The following is a 25,339-nucleotide window of genomic DNA, read 5'->3' on the forward strand; positions in this document are numbered from 1 at the left end:
GGTTTAGGAAACTTGGGACAGGAGATGGCAGCACAGTGAGTTCTCTCCAAGCTCCTGATGCCAACACTTTGCTCTTTATGCACTGTGATACTACAACACCACTTGGGATCCACCACAACAAAGTAGGCCAGCACGTGTTTAAACACAAATCTCTGAGCCCTCACATTTGACGACTGAAGTGGTCACTGCCAAGCAGACAGGCAGTTCTGAACCTGGGTTGCAGTGAACAGATAGAAGGGATGCATTTTAACAGCAGACCTGGAAGTATCATTACACTGTGTTCCCACTGTAACAGTTGAAAATAATTAACTTTCAGAATATGGATGTCTGAAAGACTTTATGTTGCTTCTGTGCCAATGCACAAGGTGTTCTGTCAGACTTTCTCCACCTGCCATCTCTTACTGTCCTAAAAAAGGATCAAATGAAAGACAGGAATTTTTTTCCCCTCAGTCTCTTTTCAATTCACCAGGAATCTTTCAGTATTATTTAGCAAATGAAATTATACTTCCCTCCCTCCTCCCCCCTCCAAATGGTGAATTTTAATTCAAATAAATCTTGGCAGAGTAATAAATCTGTTTAAACGTTTTAATTTTTTTTCTGAAACGTCTACTGGTTTAAGGATGATTGAACCAAAAGATTGGAAACCAAAGCCTATCCTTTTCTCATTGAAAAGGTTTGATTTGGAATAGCTGCATACATTTCTGCATCCTGACTAGCTGATGTACTTTGTTCATGTTTCCCATAAAAATAAGAATAAAAAAAATTTTAAATCAACTGCAACGAGAAATCAGGACAATCCACATGGCAGGCACTTTGGCTTCTGAGACCAACAGGGACAGATTTTTGGATGTACACTCTGGACCAGCCAGAGCCAGACGGAGAGCCAGTACATGTAGGCTCTCAAAAAGGCAGACAGGGTTTGCTTTTGAAGGACATGCAGCTCTTTTAACTCCCTGAGGCAGTGCAAAGTGCTGAGCTGCTCAGGACTTCTCAAATAGTTGCACAGCCATCACTTGCTCACTCCTGGACTGGAATTTGAACATCCAACTGGAATTTGAACAAGGGAGCAAAGGAAGAAAAAAACAAGGAAAGTTCCCCATCCTCTGCTAGTCCCCTCAGCAGCTACTTGCTCCATCCCGTAAGACATTACATACACTTAACCAACATTCCACACATACAGAACCAAGCTGGCTTTAAATGGTACCACAGACTAAAGACATCCTTCCTCAGTTCTCAAGAAAGCACTGGGACAGAAAATGCTGCTGGAGCCCACAGCAGTTCTGCTGCCTGCTCGCTACAAAAATATCAGAATATTCTAATAAACCAATTATTAAATCCAACTTGGACCATTAAACTTGCTGTATGCCCTTGTTCTAAGATGGTATGACAAATCACCACCAATTCACTTTGCTGAAATATGTCATCCTTTGTGTCTGGATCTTCTCAGGAAAAAAAAAGAAGAAATAAGCAAAAATAACACACTTTACAACTAGAAAATAACACAAAATATAGGTGTAATTGCATATCTGCCTTCTTTTATGCTGAAATTCATTTTCTAATGGCTCTACGAATCTCTTCATAAAGCTCAACTGCAAGAGAAAGGTGGAGGTGACCAGACAGGTCAGCTGAGTTAGCAAGTGGAGAAAGCCTCTCATGCGAGAAGCTTTAGAACAGGTCGTTCAGAAGAAAAACACATATTCTATGATCATCTCAGGTATTACTCTCACTCTTCAATAGAAATAGGTAGCATTTTATAAACCTGTTAGTCTCAAAAGATTTGGCTTCCACCAAATACATAAATCAGAAGTGACGGCACAAAGTCAGTGTATTTTACAAAGGCCGTCTAAGAGAAGCAGACCTGCAGGATCTACAATATAAAGCAACTGAGGTTCACACATTAAAAAAATGCAATTTCCTTTCTGGCTATCATGCAACAACTCAGAATTAATATCAGCTAACTTCTTCTGGATGTACAAATATTTTATCCCACTGTGGTCCTTCCAACCTTACCCATTCTATGATTCTGTAATCCCCTCTTTAAATCTTCCCAGGGAAAGTACTGACATGTGCTTTAGCAACCATGTAGGTGTCTAATTGATAGTTAACATTACTACACTTTAAATAACAGTAGTTTAAAGATATAAACAGTTGAGGGCTACATCCAGTGTTTCTTTATTTTGAAGAAGTGATACTGAAAAACCCAGAGTAGATGCTCAAGGCAGGGCAGGGGTAGTGCCAAGTGCCTTGTAAACACCATAATTCATGATGGTTTTTCTTCCAATGAGTACTTGGGCTGATGGCAGCCCAATTCACTCCTTACAGATGACGCTGCTGAGCCAGCCAGACCAGTATTTAAAAAAACCCCACCTCCCAAGTGGCAGCACGAGCAGAGACATTGACCAATCCCGTGGGTCAACTTAGACAGTCAGACACAGTGTCCAAATGAGATGCTGGGGAAAAGCTGGAACCCAAACACAGATCCAGAGAACCCCAGTGTGACCAGGGACATCCTGTGGGATGAAGAATGGGATGTCACCTCAAATCTGTCACAAAACTTCACATCCCCTGAGGCTGGTTTGTGTCTCTGCTCACAGAAGTGGTAATGTACCTGAGTTCCCCTAGAACACAAATCCTGGGATCAGGTAGACCATGAAGAGCCTGCAGCAGAAGATTGCTTCACCCCTCGCCCACAGCCCACGTCACCCACCTGCCTGGTACAGCGGTGGGAATTACGCCTGTCCAAGATTTGCTAAGCAGAATTTAAATACCAACGTGGTGGATAAAACTTCTCAGTTTCAATCTTAAATATCACTTTGCAAGGGGTAGTACGTCTTGAAAGTTTAGAAAGTAGAAAGTGCACATCTCAGATGGGGAGTGAGCGTATGGGTATGGCATAGGAACGTGGGGCTCCACAGCAGCTGCCACAACAAAACCAGAAAACAGAAGCTCTTTTGAACCTCTCACTCAGGTCAGATGTCCTCTACAGCAATTCTTACTTAGCTGGTGAGATATGAAGGGTTTATTCACTCAACCCATTTTAGCAAAGCAGTTCTGAGGTCCAAGTTGATGTCTCTGAACACAAGGCTGGGCTACTTGTGTCACTCCCTAGCCACCAACACCAGCTGGGTAGGTATTTACCTTTTACTATTTAGGCCAAAGTAATAACATGATCACCTCACAAACAGAGAGGAAATTGTAACATGTAGTATTAAAAATTTAGTAATAGAACCCTTTTAAACCCAAGATATCAGGGGCACCAAATATTCATGTCTTCTGTAATAACATGATGTATTTTTAAAACATATTATTAGAGACAAGCACTACTTTATATTTAATAACTGGTTTGCTTTTTTCACTATATTCCAATACATAAATACAAAGGCACCTGCTGAACAGTTTTTGTCAAAACTTGGTTGCTTTTGAAGGTTTTCCCTAAAAAGAAATTTTAAAAATAAATCATCTTTTGCAACCCTGGCATGAAAAATTCTGTAAATTTTTTTATATATATATTTCCAGACATGTGCCATGCCATATTAGAAGAGAATAATTATGTTCAGGTTTCTTGTCTACATGTTTGGGTTTACCAGCTCAGTGTTAATTTTCCTCAATATCTAGTGAAGGCCCCCTTGCTACCTCCCTCTCACAAGTACTTGTGGTAGCGGCACACCTCATCCCAGGATCATTTATATATGTAGCAAGCACAGGAGACCAGGTAAGAGCAATTCAGCAAAAGAATTGAGCCATGGGATACCTATAAGACAGTTGTTTGGTTTTTAATCAATCATATTTGCTGAGATGAAAAACTGAGAAAGCAGCCATAAATAAACCTCAAGGGAATTTTGGGGAACAGACTCGCAATATTGTGAAAAAGTGATACATTGACACTTTAAATATAGATGTTGTGAAGTAGCAGAGTCACAACAGTCCCTTACTATCATCAGTCAGAACCAAAACAGCCCTGATCATGTTTATAAACCCTACACTGACTCACACTTGGGGATGTCGGAGCATTTTATCTCCTTTTCTAACTAACACATTTTACTGGTGAGAGCTAGCCTCTCACTGAAATACCATGAAGCCTATTTCATACCATCAGGACATCCCATTACCCTCTGGCTGAACATTATTTTCACATTTTAATAATTCTTCTTGATGTGAAGTCCAACAGCTGAAAATCCACTTCCTTCACAGAAATTTTCTTTCCTTACTGAAATATTGCACAAGATAGCTTTTCCCTTAAAACTCTTCCTCAGAAAATCCTCCTGCAGGAGACGAGGCTGAACTGGGCACGAGCAGGAGAGGGTCTGAATCCTAAAAAGCAACACTGGCAACTGGGACTTTGCAGCTCAGTGCACTCAGTACTGGAATAGGTTGCCTGGAGGAGTTGTGGGTGCACCACCACTGTAAGTGTTCAAGGTCGGGTTGAATGGTGCTTTGAGCAACCTGAGCTAGCAAAAGGTCATAGATTCATAGAATCATTAAGGTTGGAAAAGACCCTATCCTGGCTTCAGATGGAATAATTTTCTTCCTAATAGCTGGTACAGAGCTGTGTTCTGGATTCAGTATGAGAATAATGTAGATAACACACAGATGTTTTAGCTGTTGCTGAGCAGTGCTTACCCTAAGTCAAGGAATTGCCAGTTTCCCATTATCTGCCAGTGAGGAGCTGCACAAGAAGCTGTGAGGGAGCATGGCCCAGACAGCTGACCCGAACTGGACAAAGGGATATTCCCTTCCATAGAGTGTCATGGTCAGTACATAAACTGGAGGAGCTGACTGTGAGGGGCCAATCACTGCCAGGGGACAGGCTGGGCATCGGTCAGTGAGTGGTAAGCAATTGTATTGTGCATCACTTGTCTTTCTTGGGTCTTATTTCTCTCTTTTTGCTGTCTCTCTTTTAACTACTATTGTGATTATCACTATATTTTATTTCAATTATTAGACTGTTCTTATCTAAACCCATGTATTTTACCTTTATTCTGATTCTTCTCCCCATCCCACTAGGGGGTCGAACGAGCCAGCAGCTGCTAGACAGTACTTATGTTGCCAGATGGGGTTAAATCATGACATACACTTCAGATCATCCGTGCAACTGTACACCTAACACTGCTGAGTCCAGCACTAAACCATGTTCCTAAGTGCCACATCTACATGTCTTTTAAATACCTCCAGGGATGGTGACTCCACCAATTCCCTGGGCAGCCTGTTCCAGTGCTCGATATCCCTGCCCAGAGCAAGGGGGTTGGAAGGAATGATCTATCGAAGTCCCCTCCTACCTAAACTATTCTATGATTCTATGAATAAAATCTCTGTATGTTCATATATTGTGTTGATGTTCAGCAGATTTTCAGGAAGAAATTAATGAAGTTTTTTACACTGCTGGGTGATGATCACTTTGCAGAAGGCTGGTGTGCTGGTTCCAGCTGGGATAGAGTTAATTTTCTTCACAGTAGATACTATGGGGCTATATTTTGGATTTGTGTTGGAAAGGATGTAGATAATACAGCGATGTTTACGTTGTTGCAGAGCAGCACTTCCGCAGCGTCTTTTCTGCCTCTCACCCCACCCCACCAAAGAGCAGGTTGGGGGTGCAGAAGGAGTTGGGAGGGGGCACAACAGGGACAGCTGACCCCCACTGACCCAAGGGATATTCCATACCATATGGTGTCATGCTCACCAACAGAACTAGGGAGAGGGTTGGCCCGCAGAAGCTGCTTGAGGACTGGCTGGGCATGATCCGGTTGGTGCTGAGCAATGGTTTTTATTTGTATCACTTGCCTTTCTTGGGTTTTCTTTCTCTCTCTGGGTTATCTTCCTCTTCATTAACTTTTTTTTTTTTTTTTTTTGAGAGATGGCTCTGCCAAGGCAATGCCACACGGTTTGCACTCTGTAACTGTGGTGATTGGGTGTGGCATGGGAAGCTGGATCCACCCTGTCTGCTGCCTGAGTCAGAGGAGATGAAGCACCATTCCCCGAGGGGACCAGTAACATTAAGGATATGCATCTTGGCTTTGTCTTATCAATTGTAAACTTTATTCCCCGTGGAGTCAGAATGACCTTTAATTTCTTTGAAATAAAAATCCATGTGAATATTGTGCATAATTCGCATATACAGTATGATATCTATTTTTATATCCATTCCAAATACAAAAGGATATTAATGTATCAGGGTGGGCACTTTCATCCGATAATATAAGATTTCACTGCAATTCAGCACAGAAACCCATCAGAAAATCTTGTAACTCTCATAACTGCTATCTGTGTTTAATTCACACGGAGAATGGCATAAAATCTTAATCTGACATGCAAATGAATATAAATCCTTACATAATACTCTCTACATAGTCATCATTGTAAACGTGCCCTCATCTTTACCACCTGAAAATAAAGATCTACTCTGACAAGACAAAGCCCTACCAATAAGTTCTGAAAGTCAGTTAATGAAAGACTTTAATGAAAGACAGTGTCATGACAAAGGGCTTTTTTCCCTTATCTCTGCAAGGCATTTCAAGCCCACAAGGTGCAGCTGTTAGCCCTCTTCTAGAGACATTTTCACGCTGAGGACTCCTGGCTATTGGATTGTTTGGCCAAATTACTATGATTTTGGGGATTTAATTCTTATCCCATGTTCTACAAGCCCTGCACACTGAGCCCTATAAAAATGCACGACCTGATTCTTAGTGGTTCCAGAAGCATCTCCTTTCAGGAGAACTGCATATGTTGTGAAAAAATACAACCCCAAACCAGCAGTTTCTTCTTTTTTATGCTGTGCACTATGAAGTCAGCTCAGACGTTACACTTCAGGTCGAATTTTGGGTTTGTTCTTTTTTTGAAATTAAGTTATTGACTAAGTTATTGATAACATGACCAGAACACAAGTAAAAGCACTGGAAGACCACTGTACTACTGACAGGAAGAAAAAAAAATGCTTTAAATTTTCTTGGGCCAACTCCCCCATTGATAAACCCATTGCAGAGGACAAACCCCAGACAACTTGGGTCATAATGGCAGAAACCCTGGAGACCACAGTTCATCCTTAATTGTTCTCATATTAACAGGAACTTGCATGAGGGGACAATCTCCAGCTGAAAAAATGAAACTAAGATTTAACTGTAATTTCCATAGGGGCTGAGCTCAGTTAGAAAGCTGTGAGGAAAGCCTAGGGAAAAAGGTTTCAAAATCTCCAACCAAGGTTAAACTGGAAAAAACAAACCCACCCAATTTTAAAGCACATATGTACAAGAACACAAAGGCATGATCATCCCTTTCACAGAGTTGCAGAGCAATGGAAATGAAACCCACATATCAGCTGATTAGCACAACAGACACTTTCAGAATTATTTGATATGATAAAAAACTCAAACACCCTACTGTATCTGTTTCTCATGTACTATGAACAAATACTGGTTTAATTTATGGAGTGTGAAAGCTGACAACATGTTTTGCAGTTTTGTTTAAATAGCTAATGTTCTCACATTAGCTGTAAATGAATTTTAACACTAAAAATAAATGTAATAAAAATAATGTGAAATCCAATAATTCAAGAGACTGCTGACCAGGACTCATTGCTGCATTACCGTTTCTAGTGCAGTCACAAAAAAAGAATTTTTGGTAAAATGTTGGGGTTTAATTCAAAATTTATAAAAATTTAAGACAAGTTCTGAATTAGCACAGAAATGTATGGGATTTTGATTCTCATTAGAAGATATTTCTTTTCTTTAAAAATATCACGTTTCCTTTCATCTTTACAATAAAACTTTTTTTAATGTTTTTGTAATTTGCCTTGAATTTGAGCTTTAAAATGGAAACATAAAAGAATGTTTAGCTTGAATTCCTCTTTCTTTGAATCAGAAAGCTGGGGTTTTGTCATTGCCTTCATGATAACCAAATATGGTAATTTACATTATGTGTATTTGGAAATAAAAAGTGAACCAAAAGGTAATTTCAGAATGAAAAATAATTTCAGAATGACCTTCTTAAGAAGGTCAAAAGTTCCATTTTGATTTCAGTAAAATAAAAAGTATGACCAGATGTAACATGTTTCTGGGAAAAAGTTTTGGTTTCCGTTCAAAGAACCTTGAAAACCCTTGGAAACATTTTTCCCATCGTGGTTGAAACGGTGACTTGAGCACCCGCCCCATGCCTGGCACAGACCTCTCAGGGAGTTGCCCAGGCGTGATGCACCCTAAGAATGCTCCAGAAGAAACACACCTTTTGTGTGTTGTATCTGCAATTTAACTTCAGAAGCTGAAGAGACACCAGAATAAATATAAGCCATGGCAGTGAAATGCATGAGAAAACCTGCCTGCAAGACAGACTTTGGTGCAGCACTTGCACGCTCAGCCCCCATCAATGTGCCCAACACATCAACGCTGACCTTTACAGCATGACCAAGGACACATCTCTGCACTGTTGAGGCTTTTGCAATGGTTTCTTACTGTATCACTGTAAAAATAACTTCCTGTGTATTATGGTTTGCTGACCAAATTCCCTGCCCCCAACTCCAACAGCTCAATTCGTCTGCCTATAATGTTCTGCACCATTTGCAGTGTCAGGGAAAACATTATTTAAAAATACGGCGGTGTTGACAGATGTAACTGCAGTATAATGTGATGTAAGACAAGAAAAATATACAGCATGACACTAGTTGGCCAATTTCTGGACACAGAAGTAAATTCTGATAAGCAATAGGAGGAGATTTGGGGGTGCACTCTCAGGACGATGAGATAATGCAAAGCCACCCAGGGGCAATCTCGTCTGTAAGAAAATCATTGCAATAACAGTCAAAAAAATGCAGTTACTCTGTGCTCATGTGAACGTTACAGCAGATAGCAAAAAAAGAAATAAATGCCAGATCTCCCAAAGAGCCATATATCTATTTTCAAGTTTTAGCTCTGAAGAAGTGTAAATATTATATTCAGGATGATCAGAAAGGTCAGAGAGATGAGAAATTAAATAATCAACAGGAAGCATGAGGCATACTTCCATTTGGATCCTCATCTTTGTTACACTTTTCAAATCCCTCTTCCTTTCACAAATTAGGGGTAAATGACTCATTTTTCTGTCAGGAGTTTTGTTGCTGACTATGCAGGAACAAAGCTTTCTACTGGTGCCTTCTGCCCCCACTGCAGATCTGGAAACTTGTTCACACATTTAGCCACAAATCTCGAGTGCTGCAGGGAGCAGCTTGGATGCTTCTGTTGCCCTTTGGCTCCCTGCAGCCATCCACCTTTCCATCCCTGATCAAGGGTGCCCCTCCTGTGGCAGTGTGCATGCTAACTCTTGCCAGCCTTTGCATTAGATGTACCACCCTTGTTAGTCATCAGCAGCACTTAGTGATTTGGCAGGCTCTGGAGGACACCAAAAGGCTAGTCTCTTTTTGTCCAAGTTCAGTCAGCCTTGCTGTTCTGCTGATTCAGAGTGTTTCCTTTTGCATTTAGCAAGGATCCCATAAGATTTGCTGTCAAAAGCATCTTGAGAAGTGAAACTGAAATGTATGCATTTGTAAATGATGAAGGAGAACCCAAGGACCCAGATTCAAATGTGGAGAGTAATTTCTATTGTGGATGCCAATTATTCAAAAAAAAAAAGAAAAAATATATATTCCATAAACTAAAACACCTTAGAATTGACATCTGTTAAATTTCAGGACAATCCATATTCAAATGGATTTCTGACAATATCCAACCTTCTGAATGTCCTCTTGCTCCTGACCAGACCAGCACACAGGTACCTGCAGTCTTGCTCCTCGCTCTGCCACGCTGCAGGAAATGCATAATTTCTTCACAAGAACGTGCAGTTCACATTTAACAAGTTCAAACAGTCAAAAGAGGTGATAACTTCAATGACTCGTGACCCCAAGTTTATTTTTAAAGGTTGGAAAAAAGCCAAGATACTTCTCAATCCACCTCTTGGAGCATGCTGTATCACACAGATGATGTTCTCACAGCTTTCAGGCGCTGCACTAACCACCAGAGGGAGTACCTGGAAACCAGCGCTAAAGGAAACGAATTAAAATTGATGTTTTCTATAGAGCTCTCCAGAATACTAATCAAGACCAACAGATAAAGCAATCCATGCAAATCTGATTGACGGTTATTGCTTGGCAGGGTTTGGCTATTCTGTCAGTAGAAGTGGAGCAGAATTTTAAGTGCATCTTCAAGACCTGAGTCACGCTGTCTCCAGCTCAGTTGTGCAGCTGAGCACGTACAAGGGCAAAGGCTGGATGCCTTGGGAACTAAAATCACCTATCAGCAGATTGCTTCCTTCCTGAACTGCAGGATGACACGATACTGTTCCATTCTATCACACTTGCAGTTTGCTCCCTGCTGTGTGGCAGGGACTGTGCAGCTTGCCGGGCCACCAGCCAGCAGCGCAGGACTACACACTCATCACCTCCAGGTGAGCCCTCCTTGCTCTGTGGCATGGAAAGGAAAGCATACAATTACTGTAAACTAGATGCCTAGCATTTCAATGGCTGAAGTTCAGCTAAATGAATCCCATTTTCAGCTGTATTGCTTCATCAGGATTAACCGGAGAAATTACAACAGTCATTGCCATAAGAGTCTGAGATTCTGCTTGCTTTCGAGTCCCTGACTGGTGAAAAATAAGATGCTGGGTGACCGCACAGAGTCATCTAAGAAGGCCATTAATAGACTTTCTGTGAGCTTCCCAGGGATTACCAGCCAGCAGCAGAAGCTGCTCTGCATGCTTTGCTGGCAGCAGCATATGGCGATTCACTCGGTGGCTGGAATGAAGCAGACTTTCCCCTCAGCTGAGCCTGCCACCAGAGAGGGTCGCAGAGCTGTGCCCCACCTCCTCAGCTGCACGACTGACTGTCCCCACGCAGTCCTCTGGTCCTAAACACTGTGTGTTTTGACAACAAACACGTTTTAGTGTATGTTATTTGCTCATGAACCATGGAACATAATGAAAGCAGAGTTTAAAGACAAAATTCAAAATACTACCAATTTTATTTTGATTACGTGTGAAAAATCCTCTCGGCCCAGCAACTTATTCTTGATTTCTACCTATATATGTGTAAATTTCTTCACGAATTCACTCATGGTACAAAATCAAAAAATTTGCATGCACGAAACCCATCTGTTTGCAGAGCTCAGGCACTTAGAAAAGTGATAATGTGATGTGTGTTGCTCATGTGAACACACACATAAGGATATGCACAACACACATGAAGTCCTGTGAGTTCTCTCTAACTGTCAAATCCACAGGAGCATCACTAAAAACACAGCTTATGCACATTATATTCCAGATCCCTGATTTATTATTATTACACTAGAGGTGTAATTATCATTGTAGTTACTAATTAATTACACGATAATTAGAAATCATTAATTCATTAATTAGAAAGTTTGGAAGAAGATCATAGCAAAATTGTCAGGAACCAAAGAAGCGTTCTTAGCAGCAATCCTTTACAGTCAGTGATGAAAAAGAGATGAAAAATGAGATGAATTTTGCCTTTAGAGACACCTAAAATACATAACTGACTGTCCCAGGAGCATCTGACACTGTTCCTATGTTTCTACTCCTGTTAACAGGAGGATCATGGTCACAGAATTATTACTTGTTAGGAGTGGGATCACAGCTAGGGGAGTATGTGCGTTACTGTATGATGACAAACTATTACAAGATCTGGCTCTTAGCTGGGAATGCAGAAAGTCTTCTAAATTAAAAAAAGAACCAAGTTGCTTGCCAGCTCAGCAGCTAAGGCCAGGTGGGATGGGGCTTTGAGCAACCTGGTCTAGTGAAAGGTGTCCCTGCCCATGGCAGGGCGATTGGAACTATATGATCTTTAAGGTCCCTTCCAAGCCAAACCATTCTGTGATAATAACCAAAACCTATCTTAACCCCTACACATTTGTGTGTCTCCGTTCAAGTTAAATGCTGATAAAAAATTAGCTAGCACCCAAGAATTACATAGGGTACCTGGGAACACTATAAAATAAGTATTTGTGGGAGGGGGCTAACACTACAATTAGACAACATCATCATTATCAGAATGCGCTATTTCTGCAAGATGATTCAAAATGAATACAACGCTTATTCCTGTGTTATGTATATTCAGATACTTATTAATGCTGGAGAAAGCTGGAGATGTCACTTTTTGTACAATCTCTTGAAAGTTTCTGCAGTTCACTTTTCCAAAAATAAAGAGCATTTGGAGAAGTGCAGCACCATTGTAAAATTAAGTCTAGTTTGGCTGATTCAAGCTTGGAGAACCTGTCAATATCTGTCACTCTTTGCAAATCTGCATTTGTGTAACTACCACCACAACACACTGCCTGGTCATTTTTTTGTTTGTTTGTTTTAAGAATGAGGCCATCCATCACAGTATTTAGAAAAGTCTATTTTATTTCAATATTCTTTTTCCTCTTCTAGTGGTAAAAATTCCACAGAATGTTCTTCTAGACTTATTCTGTGACATTATATGTTATGAACTATGCCAATATTTGGCTCTAAAGACAGTGTGAATCAATCCAAAGAGTGGGGTGAGATATCAGTGTATGTGCAGAGGTAACCAGAGTACTGTTCTGTGTTGAATTACAGCACCTCTAATTCATGTAGGGTCGGAAAAGGAAGACAAACTGCCTTAAAAAAGCAATTTGTGTTCTGACACAAAGTCATTTTATTGTTATTTTAGGGAACACCCCAGCACATCAAGTATCAAAGTACTTTAAGAGTAACAGAAAATGAACACAAAACTGAAAGGAGGTTTGTGAAAAAATCAAATCTCTTCCAAGAAGCAATTTATCTTTCATTGAAAGAAATCAGATACTCAATCAATAAATCGATGTCCCATAGACTGTAACTGGCGAGCAAAACAAAATGCACTGAGACTCAACATGCCAAAGGATGCATTGGAAAAGGTAAAGAGAAAAATACTGTTCTCATCACAGAAAGCCATTTGTTCTTAATATGCTTCAGATTTTTAAAGAGCCGTGGACTCTAAGCACAGACTAGGGGTAGGAGCTTAGAAGGCAGTGAGGTGTAAACCCAACCCTTTGCTCTCTGCCTGTGCAGAGCAGAGGGTCAGGGGCAAGGCAGAGCCCATCACTGCCCGCCCGAGGAGCTGAGCCTGAGGGTGCTGGCAGTGCACTGCTGACATAGGCTGAGGGCAGGTACTCCTTCTCCTGCCATGTCCCTGGGGAGAGGAGAGGAAGGAGAGGAGGAAGAGTGACACGGAGCTGCTTCTGAGTCACAACATCTCCTGGCGCAAAGCAGCTTTTGCACTTTTGCTCAAGGCTGAGCTCCACTCACAGCCATTGGCTGACACAAGACATGATGTACATACAGTCCAGACTAACCCCAAAAAAGAAGCCCTTGCTGATGAAGGGGTGTATTCAGCAAGCAAACACCCTATAAATGGTCTCCAAATGAACACCAGCCAAAATCCGGCCTACACTGCTTGCACATAAATTACTAGACTTCTCAAATTTTGATAATTACTTTTTTTTCCTAAGCGAATATATTCTTCTGCCACTTATTGTAGTCTAGTGAAAAAGCCACACTGAATCTCCTACCACTGAGCTCTGGGAACTTTGCCAGTTTGCACCATTTTCAGAAGAACAAGGGTTTGAAGGCAATGGTGCTAGGGAATCTTGCTAGCACAAGTCTTTGCTCTCAACGTGTGCAAGTCTCTCTTAAATCTTTCAACAATTCTTTTTCCCACACACAGTTTCCTTCCTGAAGGGGTTTTCATTTAGTGGAGAAGAATTCAGCACAGCAAAAAACATCAGGAAGAGACTCAAGAGCCATTAGATTTATTATGCTCTTCAAAGAACAGAGGCACCTTTTGTTGTTCTAGACGTTCGACAGCAGCTCCCGAGCTGCTGCTGCTGCTTTGAGCAGGCATACAATAGAGTCCTGCAGGAAAGTGGCTAAGATGTGTACAAGCAACATGTCATGGGTTTTTATTTGCATATCATTTGGAGAGCACTTCAGTGCCCTGGAAAACTTTCTGCCATGGATCCCTACCATCTGAGGGACTGAAAAACTGAATTGAAAAAATGCCTACTTCTATAGAGCAGAATAATTAAATAACAGTTTGATACTTCCTGACAGATGAATAATAGCAATTATATTTACAGTTCTAACACTGAAAGGAGTCTGTAATCCCAGTTTATCTATTCATGAATGAAGCAATTCACCTCCTGTGCTCCAGTCAGACAGAGCCAAGCTAACACAGAAGACTAACCAATTTTATTCACTGCTTCTTCTGGCTGGGCCAACTTCCTCCAGTTCTGGTTTTAAGCATGATTCTCTTAATGTGAAGTGTACCCAGGTTCTTAGAAATGTCATATATTCAACTTAGGAAACCCAGGTTAACCTGAGAAGAGGACATTTGAGCAGGCAGGGGAAGCTTGCAAGGTAAGTGCCTTTATTCCAGGTGGAGAAATGTTCATTGTTTAAGAAAGATGGGCAGTGGGCTTATATGAGGACTGTCATCCCCACCAGCACAGCAAGAAAACACCTTGGGAGCTAGACATGATGAGTGCTCCTGTGGGCCAAGCTGATGTTTTTCAGCCGGGTTCACAAGGGACTCTTGCTCTCAAAGGGTCAAAAATGCTGTGGGGCACTGGCTAGGGGGTGCCCTTCACTGGTTGCTCAATAAATTCACCCCTGATTTGCTGGTAACAGCTCATCTCTGTCCAGTTTGCAAAGAATGAATTTATTTCTATAGTAAGCAATATACTAAAAGATTATGTATAAGTCAGGTGAATTTTTCTGGAACAGTTCCAGTGATAAAGCAATGCAGCAGACGAAAGGAAAAAGCTCATCATCTTACTTGAATTTTCCCTCCCTCTTCATTGACTTACAAAGCACAGCAATTTAGAACAGAAACTGCCCTACCTGCAGAGCCTTTCTGAGCTTCTAAAGTTAATATTGAAACTGGGGTAGGTATGAGGCTGGAAAAACTGTGTTTCTCTAAACCTTTCTCTGGTGTTTTTGAAAGACATCAATCAGAAAAGATTCTTTCCCCTGGGAAAGCTTTGTTTTTTAAAGCAGCAAAAGTGCTTTGTATTTTTCACATGCACCCAAGTAACCATTGCCTGCGGGCTGCTATTTTGGCTAGCACTAGGTGTCTGGCCACATGGATCATATTTACACCAGTGAGTTCAAAAGTTTGTTACTTACAAATTCTCTATGACTAAACTATAAATAGGAACAACTTGTGGAATGACTTGGCTCAAAGACCTGCAGCAGGATGCATGCTTACAGTTCTGCAATGCCTATGGAATATGAAGTTACACGTGCCTTTACATGTTATTAGCACACTTAAAAGTACAATGTGCACAGAATATACCATCTTAGTGCTTTATAATCTGCATCAACACACCTGACAGCAGGGGAAACAAGTCTGCAGCACAGTATGCAAAGCATCTTGCATGGGGCACAGATCCCTTCACACCAGTACGGTTTTGGAACCAGCTGGCTGCAAGTGGGCATTGTGTTCTGTGGTGGGTCCCTTCCATTATTGATGAGTGATTTTATGTATTATGCAGCACTGTAATGAAGATGCAGTCTTTTGTCTTCCCACACTGTGTCCCTCTGTGGTGCTGGGAAGTCTTGGGGCAATATTATCAAATAAAACAGGCACTGCACTGTAGAAGATGAATTCAACTGACTGAGTTTCCCAGCAGTTACACTTTGGTGCCACTGAAAAACCGAGAGACATGGGACTAGTTGGAAAAATTCTAATGAAAAATGAACTAAATATAACATTAGAAAAATGTATTAAAAAACCTGTGTAGACTTTCATCTGAAATCCAGTGCACTGTAATCTTCACACACATCCTTCACTGACAGAAATCTTGCAAATACTTAGGGCATCTAACTAAGAGAGAGAATGTATGCTATATTCTGCCAGTTTATCTGCTGTTCGATGAATCAATGCTTTATTCTGTTATTTATCCCCTTATTTTGGTGGGATCAAAGCGCTTTCCAAGGAACTTCCTCTCAGCAATACAGAAATGCTGTCACTTCTGTACAAGGATAAAAGCAGACTGACTGAAGGAATGGAAAAATATCTCAAACTCTGAAGAACTTCATAAAATACAACTTATGGGAAAGGCGGCTAGAGAAATACCTGCCAAATAATCCTCAGTGGTGGAAAAGAAAAGCCAGCAGATCTTCTAATGAGAGGAAGAGGGTGAAGAGCAATCCTTCTGACTACCAAAATATTCTCCCTGCAGAATTAAGGCTAGGTCTGTGAAGCATCATGTGGGGAGGTATGGGGCTGACCTCTGCACCTTCCATGACCTGAGTCTGTATTGTGTGGTCTTTAAGACACTTAGAACATTATTTACTGCTTTCTTACAAGAAATAAACAAATAAATATATCACTATTAATTTTCTTCAAACCTCTCTCCTACCATTTCATGCTTTCCTCCAACTTCTCCCTTAGTCAGAAAAAGAAGCTGACCTCTAACTATGATTAACTCCACAACAGAGCCCTCTGCTTAAGGCTTTCCAGTATGTGGTGTTTACATTTAGAAATAGGATTTTCATGCATTGTAAACCAACAATAAGTATCCAAGTCCTGAAGGTAAAAAGATCAAAAGAAAAGTGAAAGTCATAATATGTTTTATTCACGTCACAGGCAGCATTCACCAGTAGCACAGATCAGAGCCTTAATTCTCCTCCAAGAAGTAACAAGTCTTTAAGCCATGGAAGCCCGAGATGCCCCCAGAGCTGGTCACGCCCAGCCACAGAGCTGAGCCACTGCCTCCTTCTGCAGCATGGGAACATGCAGGTGATGCCAGGGACCAGCAGGGACTCAAATGTCTGAAGTGTGCAAATAAGGAAGGAAGATGATGAAGAATTCCTTTGCCTGTCCCCAGAAATTTGGGGAGCAAGAAATGAGAGAAAATAGTCTCTCAGGGAAGTGTAACCACTGAGAAGCACCGAGTGCACAGGCTCCAGTTAAGCCCTGCAGAAAGTTACCTTCACCACAGGCACTGCTGGATTTCCCACAAAATTACGTCAGGGTAGAACTTGCCCGTTTTAGCCTACTAATATCCTCACTTTGTGTCCTGCTCCAATAATGATGCTGCACTGCCACCAGTCATTGCATCACATCTAAGAGGATGTAAGCCTTGAAGAATATGAACCTTGTCTGCTTAGCAAACATCAGCCCGTGGGCAGGATCCATGCAAAATGCTTTTTCCATAGTCTCCTGGGGCAAGAAGGAGTGATGCTCTGCTCCCAGTGAAACCTGGCTGCAGGTGACAAAGTAAGCTAGTGACACACTAGCTTGTATCAGGTAACTTATGCCAGTGAAAGGTCTATCTTCATGAAGTGGACACCCATGAAAGAAAAACAATTAAATGGGAAGTTGTTTGTCATACTAATGGTCTTACTAAATGTCACCATTAAAGAACTGTAAGCAAGAGATTGGTAATGAGCAAGTCAATGTTATCATTTGCTCTCATTTTGCAGGCTGGCTCAGGACCAACCCCTTGCTTTTTATTGCAAAAGAGAACAGATTAAAGAAATGCATAAGAAAATCAAAGTAATTAGGCATATAAACAAACTGGAAGGTAAACAATTGTGATTTAGTGAGGCAACTGTCAATCTCTAAAGGAAGGATGGTACATATTTGTATTATTATTTTCTTTTTAGTCTTATTTTCTCTAATTTCAGATTATTCCAAACACAGTCACAAGCATCCTTACAAAGCACAAGACTGAGCTGAGTCTGTGTTCACCTCCTGCAAGGTTTGCTCTAGCCCACCCTGAGGATGTGCACTGGGAGAGGCTCTCACCACAGCACTGGGAACTTGGACACATGTAAGATGGCCAGACCTCTCCACAGGTAAGGGTATGAGCACATTGCCTGCAGAAATATAACTAGACAGAGAATTTAGACTGTGGCTTTTCTCCCAACTTTTGTGCTCTTTGGGATGTCATACCCCTGGGAAGATCCACTCCCCAGTGCTGATCTTGACATGCAACCCAGGTTAACATGGTCTGGCTGTAGGATCTGATTCAGCCTATTTAACCATAGGCATTTAATGAAGCACTTGGTTTAGTTTTCACTCATGCCTCATGTTATCAGTACAGAGAGAGCAGTGCCTGTGGTTGATCTTGGGCGTCATAGTTTCTCTTGTGAGGAGGAGGGACAATACGGTAATTCTCATCACTTGTTCATAACTGTATGTTCATTTAAAGTGACCCAGTAATGTGAAAGTCAGCACTACCTAAAAATTAATTCCAACTCCCCAAAACACAGACTGCTATAATTTTTTTAAACTAATTCAGCTTAATGCACCATTCAAAACCCCACGCCATTGCTTTGTGCCAAGACTAGTTATTTTTCCCAATGTTACAGATCCTGACTCCATGTCTGCTGAAGATATGATGCAGTCTCACATTTTCTGCTGTAGTCTACCATGATTAATTTTAGTTTATGGAAGTGGGTGGTAGAATGAAGGGAGAAGCAGCCATGGAAGCCAGAATCTATTCAACTATGGGAAGATCAGAAGTTCCTAAACATAATAATGTCTCAGCAGGGAATATATGAAAAAACTAAAGATTAGAAATAGCACATCCCAAGCAGTGCACATAGCATATTTCAAGCTGTAGAGTTAGCAGATAGGGTGTGCTGTCCTACGAAAGTGCCAGAGGGAATCTCTGTTTAACACTGTGGTTTTGGTAGAGCATTTTATTAGTGTGTGGAGCAGTTCTGTGAATACAAATGCACCCCTTAAAGCTGCCATCCATCTGCATAAGCACATGAGCAACTTCAATACATGGATGCGTAGATATAATAAATACATTTTTTTCCTAATGATTTTTCCATATGAAAAAGAAGACTCTAATGCAGTATGCAGGCAGCAGAATGGATGGAGTATGCAGGCAGTGGCTGTGCCTGAAAAGATATATGGATATGTGTGTCTGTGTGAATTCCTATTTGCATTAATTCATACTCACAAATATATACAGGAGCCTGGAAGAGCAGACCTGAAAAAACGTCTTATACCTTATATCCATTATGGACTTTTGCTGTCAACTTGCACACTGAGATCATTGCAATAACTGGGAAACTTATGATGATATAAAAGTCCTCAATATAATCTATTATCGACCTGTAGCTAATATAAATAAAAAAGAAATATTTATAGAAATAAATGTCATAATGAAAAAGAATTAATAAAAATGAGTATTTGAGGAATTTGTTTCATAGAATCAGAGATTTTTTTAAAAAACCTCAAATACTGAAATTATCTTTAAACCAAATTTCAGTTTTTGACAAGCTCAGCTGTAAAGAATGGGATGACTGGAAATCTTTGAAACTTCTAACACTTTAGGTATGAAAGAAAAGGGGTTGTTGAAGACAGAATATTTACCAGACCATTTGTTTTTACAGAAAAGAAAGTAGGAAATTTTTTCATCTGTGACCCAATTCATGTCTGTGTATGTGACGACTATGAACTCTAAATGCAAGCTCTTCAGCATAGGCTGCATCTTAAGTCTGTAAAGGATCTAAAGCACACTTTGGTGCGCTAAGTAAATAAATACCCCCAAAAATGCAAAATGCAAATTATTATTTGTTGTATATTCATAAACTTCCCAGAAATTTAATAAGCTTTTAAGTATGCAAAAATACTTTCTTAAAATACCTCTTGTTCTTTCCTAAGAGTAGCTAACATAATTAAAGTATCAACCATAAGACAGTTTCTTTCATTTTAGCCTACGTGCAATAAATTCTCATCCTGAGGCCTGTGTTTCCACAAGGCACCTCCCTGAAACAACATCAAAATCCTGCAAAAACCTCACTCCCTTTGACAGGAAGAGACAGATGGGGAAAAAAACCCAACCTAAACTTAAGGACTTTCAGAAGAAAGGCAGAATCATCACAGGCATTAAACTAATCACTACACCAAGACCATAGTCAAAGTATCCAAATTTGGAGTCTTATTTGGTGGTCTACAGGGGCTGAGAGCATCTGAGCAGCCAAAGAGCTTTGTACTCTGCAGATATGCATAAATTTAGAACTGCTGAATCTTGGCCAGATTTCCTCATGAAGTCTCCTGCTGTGGCACAACTACAGCTGAAAATGTTCAATCTGAAGAAAGCAGGATTAAGTCCTCAGTATTTCTAAATATAGCTCAGAATTTAAAATACTTCTTGATTTTTGATGCCTTTTGAATTTTTCAGCTTAATAGGTCAGAAATAGCAGAATAAAAAATATGAACTTTTATATTACAAATATGCCTTTTAGTAAGACATATTTGTGCATTGAAGGTTGTCAGGCAACAACCTCTCTCTAAAGAGCTGCTGTCCATTGCCAGTGAACACTGCAGTGAAACCTGGATGGCAGCAGGTGATGTAAACCTTGACTCACTGTGTTTGCAAAAGGAAAATAGGGCTGTGGTGTGTATTTTACAGGGAAAAAAAGACACCACACAAGGACTGCTCTGTTCCCAACCCAGGAGCTGCAGAGAGGTCATGAGCGTGTAACTGAGGGCAGTACTTCATCCAGATACCACAGACCAGAAACTGGTTTCCACTGAGAAACCAGGATGTTATTTTGGGCCCTTCTCAAGCTAGTGCAATGACAAATTCTCAGAACAGCAAACTTTACCACAAATTTTTTCTGCAGTCAAGGTAGTATTGAGGGATATCAATCAATGACCAGAGCACAAGCCTTTACATTTTACCTTCTGAAATAATCAAGGTGCCACACACTCATCTTTTTGAAAGCTGATCCATCGGCTGAAGCTGACACCCAACACACTGGAAATACCAGCTCCAAGTTCTATGTTATAAAATGTTGCTAATTTTGCTCTAGCTTCTGTTTATTTAAAGTTATATTCTGCCTTCTTACATGTAAAACATATACAGATCCACATAAATCAGTGTACCTACCTGCCTGCTGAGGCATTCCCAAATAACTGTGGTGAGTTAAGGCACCACGAAAAATGAGAAGGAATGGAAATAAAACCTGAAAACATGTACAATTTATACTACAGCAAATGCTGATCTAAAGGCTGTCTACTAGAGGTTAAGTTTTTTTATTATAACATGTTTTATAATGGCATACTATCCAATACAACTGCACTAGGCGATTGATAACAAACATTATAAAATGTCACAGTTTAATAGAGATTAATTTACCTCCATCTTGTGAGTTCATGATATTCAGAGCAAACAGCATTGCATTGGAGAACGTGGTAGCCTCTTCTTTGCTTGCAAAATTCAAGCCATAGACTTGCCGTGCGTCGCGCCATTGATGAAAGGTAGGTGTTGCTTGATTGTACTTCAATCCTTTCACAATTGAGTAATTAATCACTACCTGTGATTTGAAAGAGAGGGGTAAGGATTAAAAATAGTTCTGTTTACAGTGGGGAAAAAACCCACTCAACCCTTGTGTAAAGGTTAACTAAATTGGTAGAGGCAGTTCCTTTGGCAGCTCCTACATGGCTGTACAGTAAGGCAGTGCGTGTTCCAGTGACAGAAGACCCACATCTAAGGGTGAGATTTACAACAGTTCAATTCAGCCTCGGGGACTTGCAAGCCAGTTTTGCAAAATCTATTACCTGCTCGTGTTTTCTACAGCACCTTCACAGGATGCAGCTGTGCAGATGCTGCAGACAGCTGTCAGGAGCCAGTGCCATCTTTTGGAGGATGATCATGGACAATTGTTAGAAAAAGAGCCAGACAGAGCTCTTGGCACTAACCCTGCCCTACAGCAGATAAATGTTTTGACTCATTGCACCAGCTCTGCTTTTCTCCTCCCATGCACCTGATCACCACCAGCTTCTTGTGTTGAGAATTTTTCCTCTAGAATCAGACAGGCAATGACAAAACCAGACAACCACATATTTCCGCTCCCACCTCCTCCCTTGCTGTATGAGTGATATTTTCCAGGTAAGGGGTGACTGCAGCAGGAGGATGGTTCTGTATATTTTGATTTAATCTGCTAAATACAATGCCCTGTTTATCCTTGGGTAGGGCACATGGGACATCCAGCTACACAGTGTAACTGGGATCCAACCAGAAACCTCCAATGCTAAAAGTGTGACCTGATCTAGCTGAAAGGGGAGAGGCAGGAGTGCCCCTGGCACCACTAATAGGCCAGAAGGACGGATGGCACAGACAACATCCCTGAGATACCCATCTGTGCACTGGCAGTGGTACTCTGTTGTGACACAAAGTTAAGAAACAAAATGCCAGCAGAAGGGATAATAATTATTCCCATAACCAGACACAGTGCATTGAAAACAACAAAGTTGTAGGAAATGGAGGCTCCCCCTTTATCAGCTCACACAGGCTGGGGACAGAAGGGAACCAGGGACAGAGAACCTTGAAATTATGAGCAGGAAAAGTTCATTGTTTAAATACAGCAAATCTCGTCTTGAATGTTCCAGATTGCACCTGCAAATGGATTTATTTTGGCTGGAGTTTTATCAAGAGCCAGAACAATCCCACATATTCTGACCCTCACTGAAAGTCAATCAATGGAAATCATCACACTAGTTTGGGTGGCTCATATGTAAATTAAATGGGCTGGACACTGGTTTACAGGAGTAGGAAGAGGACTTTTGTGCATGCTGTCCAGGAGCTCATTCTTAGCACACGTCTTCCCATCCTGGGCTTTATAAAATGGGAGAAACAACTGAAGACAAAGGAACAGAGAGCCAGTAATGAGTCAACTTTGTACACAATATTTACGTTAGAGGTGGATCCCCCACACCAGAAAACCTACCAATACATTTTTTGGAAAGTTTTCTATTAACACTACAGCTGCAATTAAAAAGCTCCAGTGTATTTAATTAGTCCAACAACATTTTTATTAGATGACTGACAATTCTTCTTAATTATAAAGGCAGATTTTTAAAACTAATTTCAAAGATTAATGACTCCTAACTCTGAGTTCTGAATTTTCAGTGGATTGCCAGTTTAAATTGGCAGAAAAATATTAGATGAACACCTAATAAGCAACAAATTGTTTTACACATATTCCTGTTTTTGAAGGATAACACTGTCTCATTGATATAGTTAACAGATGTATATATTAATATACAAAAAATTATGGAAACCAGCAAAGAAGCCACTATGCCGCTAGATAATTACAGATAGACTCTTATTACTAGAATGAATTTACTTACCTTAGCCATCATTAAACAGTGACATAGCAGACAGTCTTTGAATACTTGGTCTAGCTTTAGGCACAAATATGATAGTCCAACTTTTGCACTCAAACTGGTATCATTATTAAGGTTTCATGCAAATGCACTGGGAAGCAATCAGACCTACACTGCTGTTTTTGACACATTTCATTGAGAGATTCCTGACCTGTGAGCCAAAGGAAGATGCAGCCTACATTTGGTACACAGGCTCCCAAGGGTTAGTCCCCTGAAAATGGGAACGACTTTGCCAGCATGCTGTGTGGAAATGCAGCCACACCAACCAGAATGAAGTGGAAACTGGTCTTAGCAAAGGCACTGAACTTGCATTATAATTGACAGCTTAGATTGTCTTTTTTTCTTGAAAGCTGGTGACATCACCCCCATTCTTCCACTGAGCCTGTACCGATGTTGGTCACACTCAAGGAGTTTCTGGAGCATCATGGAGCATCCATGCCTGGATTACTAATCCAAAGTTTTAACATGGACCAATTTTTAAGTTTTCCAATCATTTTTGAGCAATTCACCAAGGGAAGGCACAGTCAGTATCTTCAAGGAAATGTTTAAAAAGACTGTGAGCTTCTATAAGGCTTTCAAAGTGAGTCTTTCTCACCTACTAAAAGAAACTTGAGTTTCAAAGGACGCCACTATCAAAGTCCAAAGAGCACCAGAGTGCGCAATGTATCTGCATAATTAAAGGCAGAAATTGTAAAAACCTATGCCAAAAATTCTTTAATAGAAGTCAGGTAAACTGTTCAAAACCTGCTTCCCCAGAACCTCGACCCAAGGAACTCCGAGAATCTGCTCTGTTCTGAGGGTTTGATCCCTTTAGTCGAACAAAGACAGAATTTGAATGCTGACCTTCAGTAATCATCAGCTTGTCTACATATGTATTATTTTGTCTTCAAACTCAAATCACAGAGTTTGAAACTGGGAAATGAAACTTAAAATAGCCAGAATTTCATTTTATCTCCTTTGGCTCACGTTTATGGAAAATACTACAAAAGAAAAGGGGTTCACCTGCTGTTGTTAAGATTGAGTGCACAAAGGTGTCTTGTACAGATGTTCTGGAGACTCTGCAAGGCACATGATGATTATGAAGTGCTTCAGAGCAGTAATTAACATAAAGGTCTCCCTGTTTGAAGCATAGGAGTTTTTTACAGGTGTTTTTAAGGGATCGTTACTCTAAAGCTTCATATGTCAGTAAGATAGCATCTGCCAGGTGGAGCAGACCAACAGTTCATCTTTTAAACTTCAGTTGTAGTCTACAATAGGTGAATTGGAGAAGATTACTAGAAATCTTGCAGAAATAAGTAATGGATTTATTCATGACAAACAGTTCTTCCTATAACTCTTCACCTAGAATTTGACTTAAAAACTGAAACATGACATTTTAAATGCCTTTTTTTTTTCTTTTCAACACCCTTTTGGTATTTTATATCCTGAAACAAAGTAGTCTTCTTACTGTTATAAATGTCTGTGCTGTTTTGAACCCTGTTAAATTCTGGATTCCAATGATCTCATATGGCAAGGACAGACCAGGTGTGCACAGCATTAATAAGTTGACATCTTTCTATGTTCCCATCGCTGTAACGCTAAAAAAAGGTTTGCTTCTCTTCTACTTGGTTCTCTCCATCACCCTTTCACCTCAGTTTAAAGTGCAGGCTCCCTAAGACAGGCAGGGAATTTTAGGATCTATAAAAAAGCTCAAAACTGAGAAGCCCTTCCTTTTGGCTGCTGAGTTGGGAGCTGTCAGCAGTGATGATGGTGGTGGCCAATGGGACTCATGGGAACGGGGCTAGAAGGGATTAAATGAGCTTCAGGGCAACACCTGAGGTGTAAACACAGCCAAGATCACGGGAAGAGCTCTCACACAAGTCTCATCCCCGTGCTCTTGCTTATTGAACCAGGACAACAAAATTTTTTGTTTCTCCAGAGCATGAAATGGCTCAGACAATTGTTATCGGCTTGGGCCCTTCCACACTGCCTGCGCTCAGGCTCATCTCATAGGGAGCAGACAGGATTGCTAAAACAGGGAGGATATAAAAACTGCTACAGCTAGGCCAGATTCTTTACTCCTGAAAGCAGGCCCAAACCTGATGAACTTCTAGTAATTTACAGCAGTGATTAATTGGTTCTTTATTTTTCAAAAATTGTGGTTAGTTTACATCTCAAACAATTAGCTTT

General features: G+C 40.6%; 1 protein-coding gene across 6 annotated transcripts in view; it reads right to left on the bottom strand.

The window, feature by feature from the left end:
* EVL (Enah/Vasp-like) overlaps nucleotides 1–25,339 on the bottom strand; it is a 127,614-nt gene that overhangs the window by 42,205 nt on the left and 60,070 nt on the right. For all 6 annotated transcript variants that reach the window (XM_027730852.2, XM_027730855.2, XM_027730854.2 and 3 more), the window contains exon 3: nucleotides 21,141–21,318. In XM_027730852.2, the coding sequence (XP_027586653.1) occupies nucleotides 21,141–21,318 (178 nt within the window). The remainder of the gene's footprint in view (nucleotides 1–21,140; nucleotides 21,319–25,339) is intronic.

Source organism: Pipra filicauda, unplaced genomic scaffold, assembly GCF_003945595.2.
Source record: "Pipra filicauda isolate LSUMZ 115617 unplaced genomic scaffold, ASM394559v2 scaffold212_size3012638_pilon, whole genome shotgun sequence".
Lineage (NCBI taxonomy): Eukaryota > Metazoa > Chordata > Aves > Passeriformes > Pipridae > Pipra > Pipra filicauda.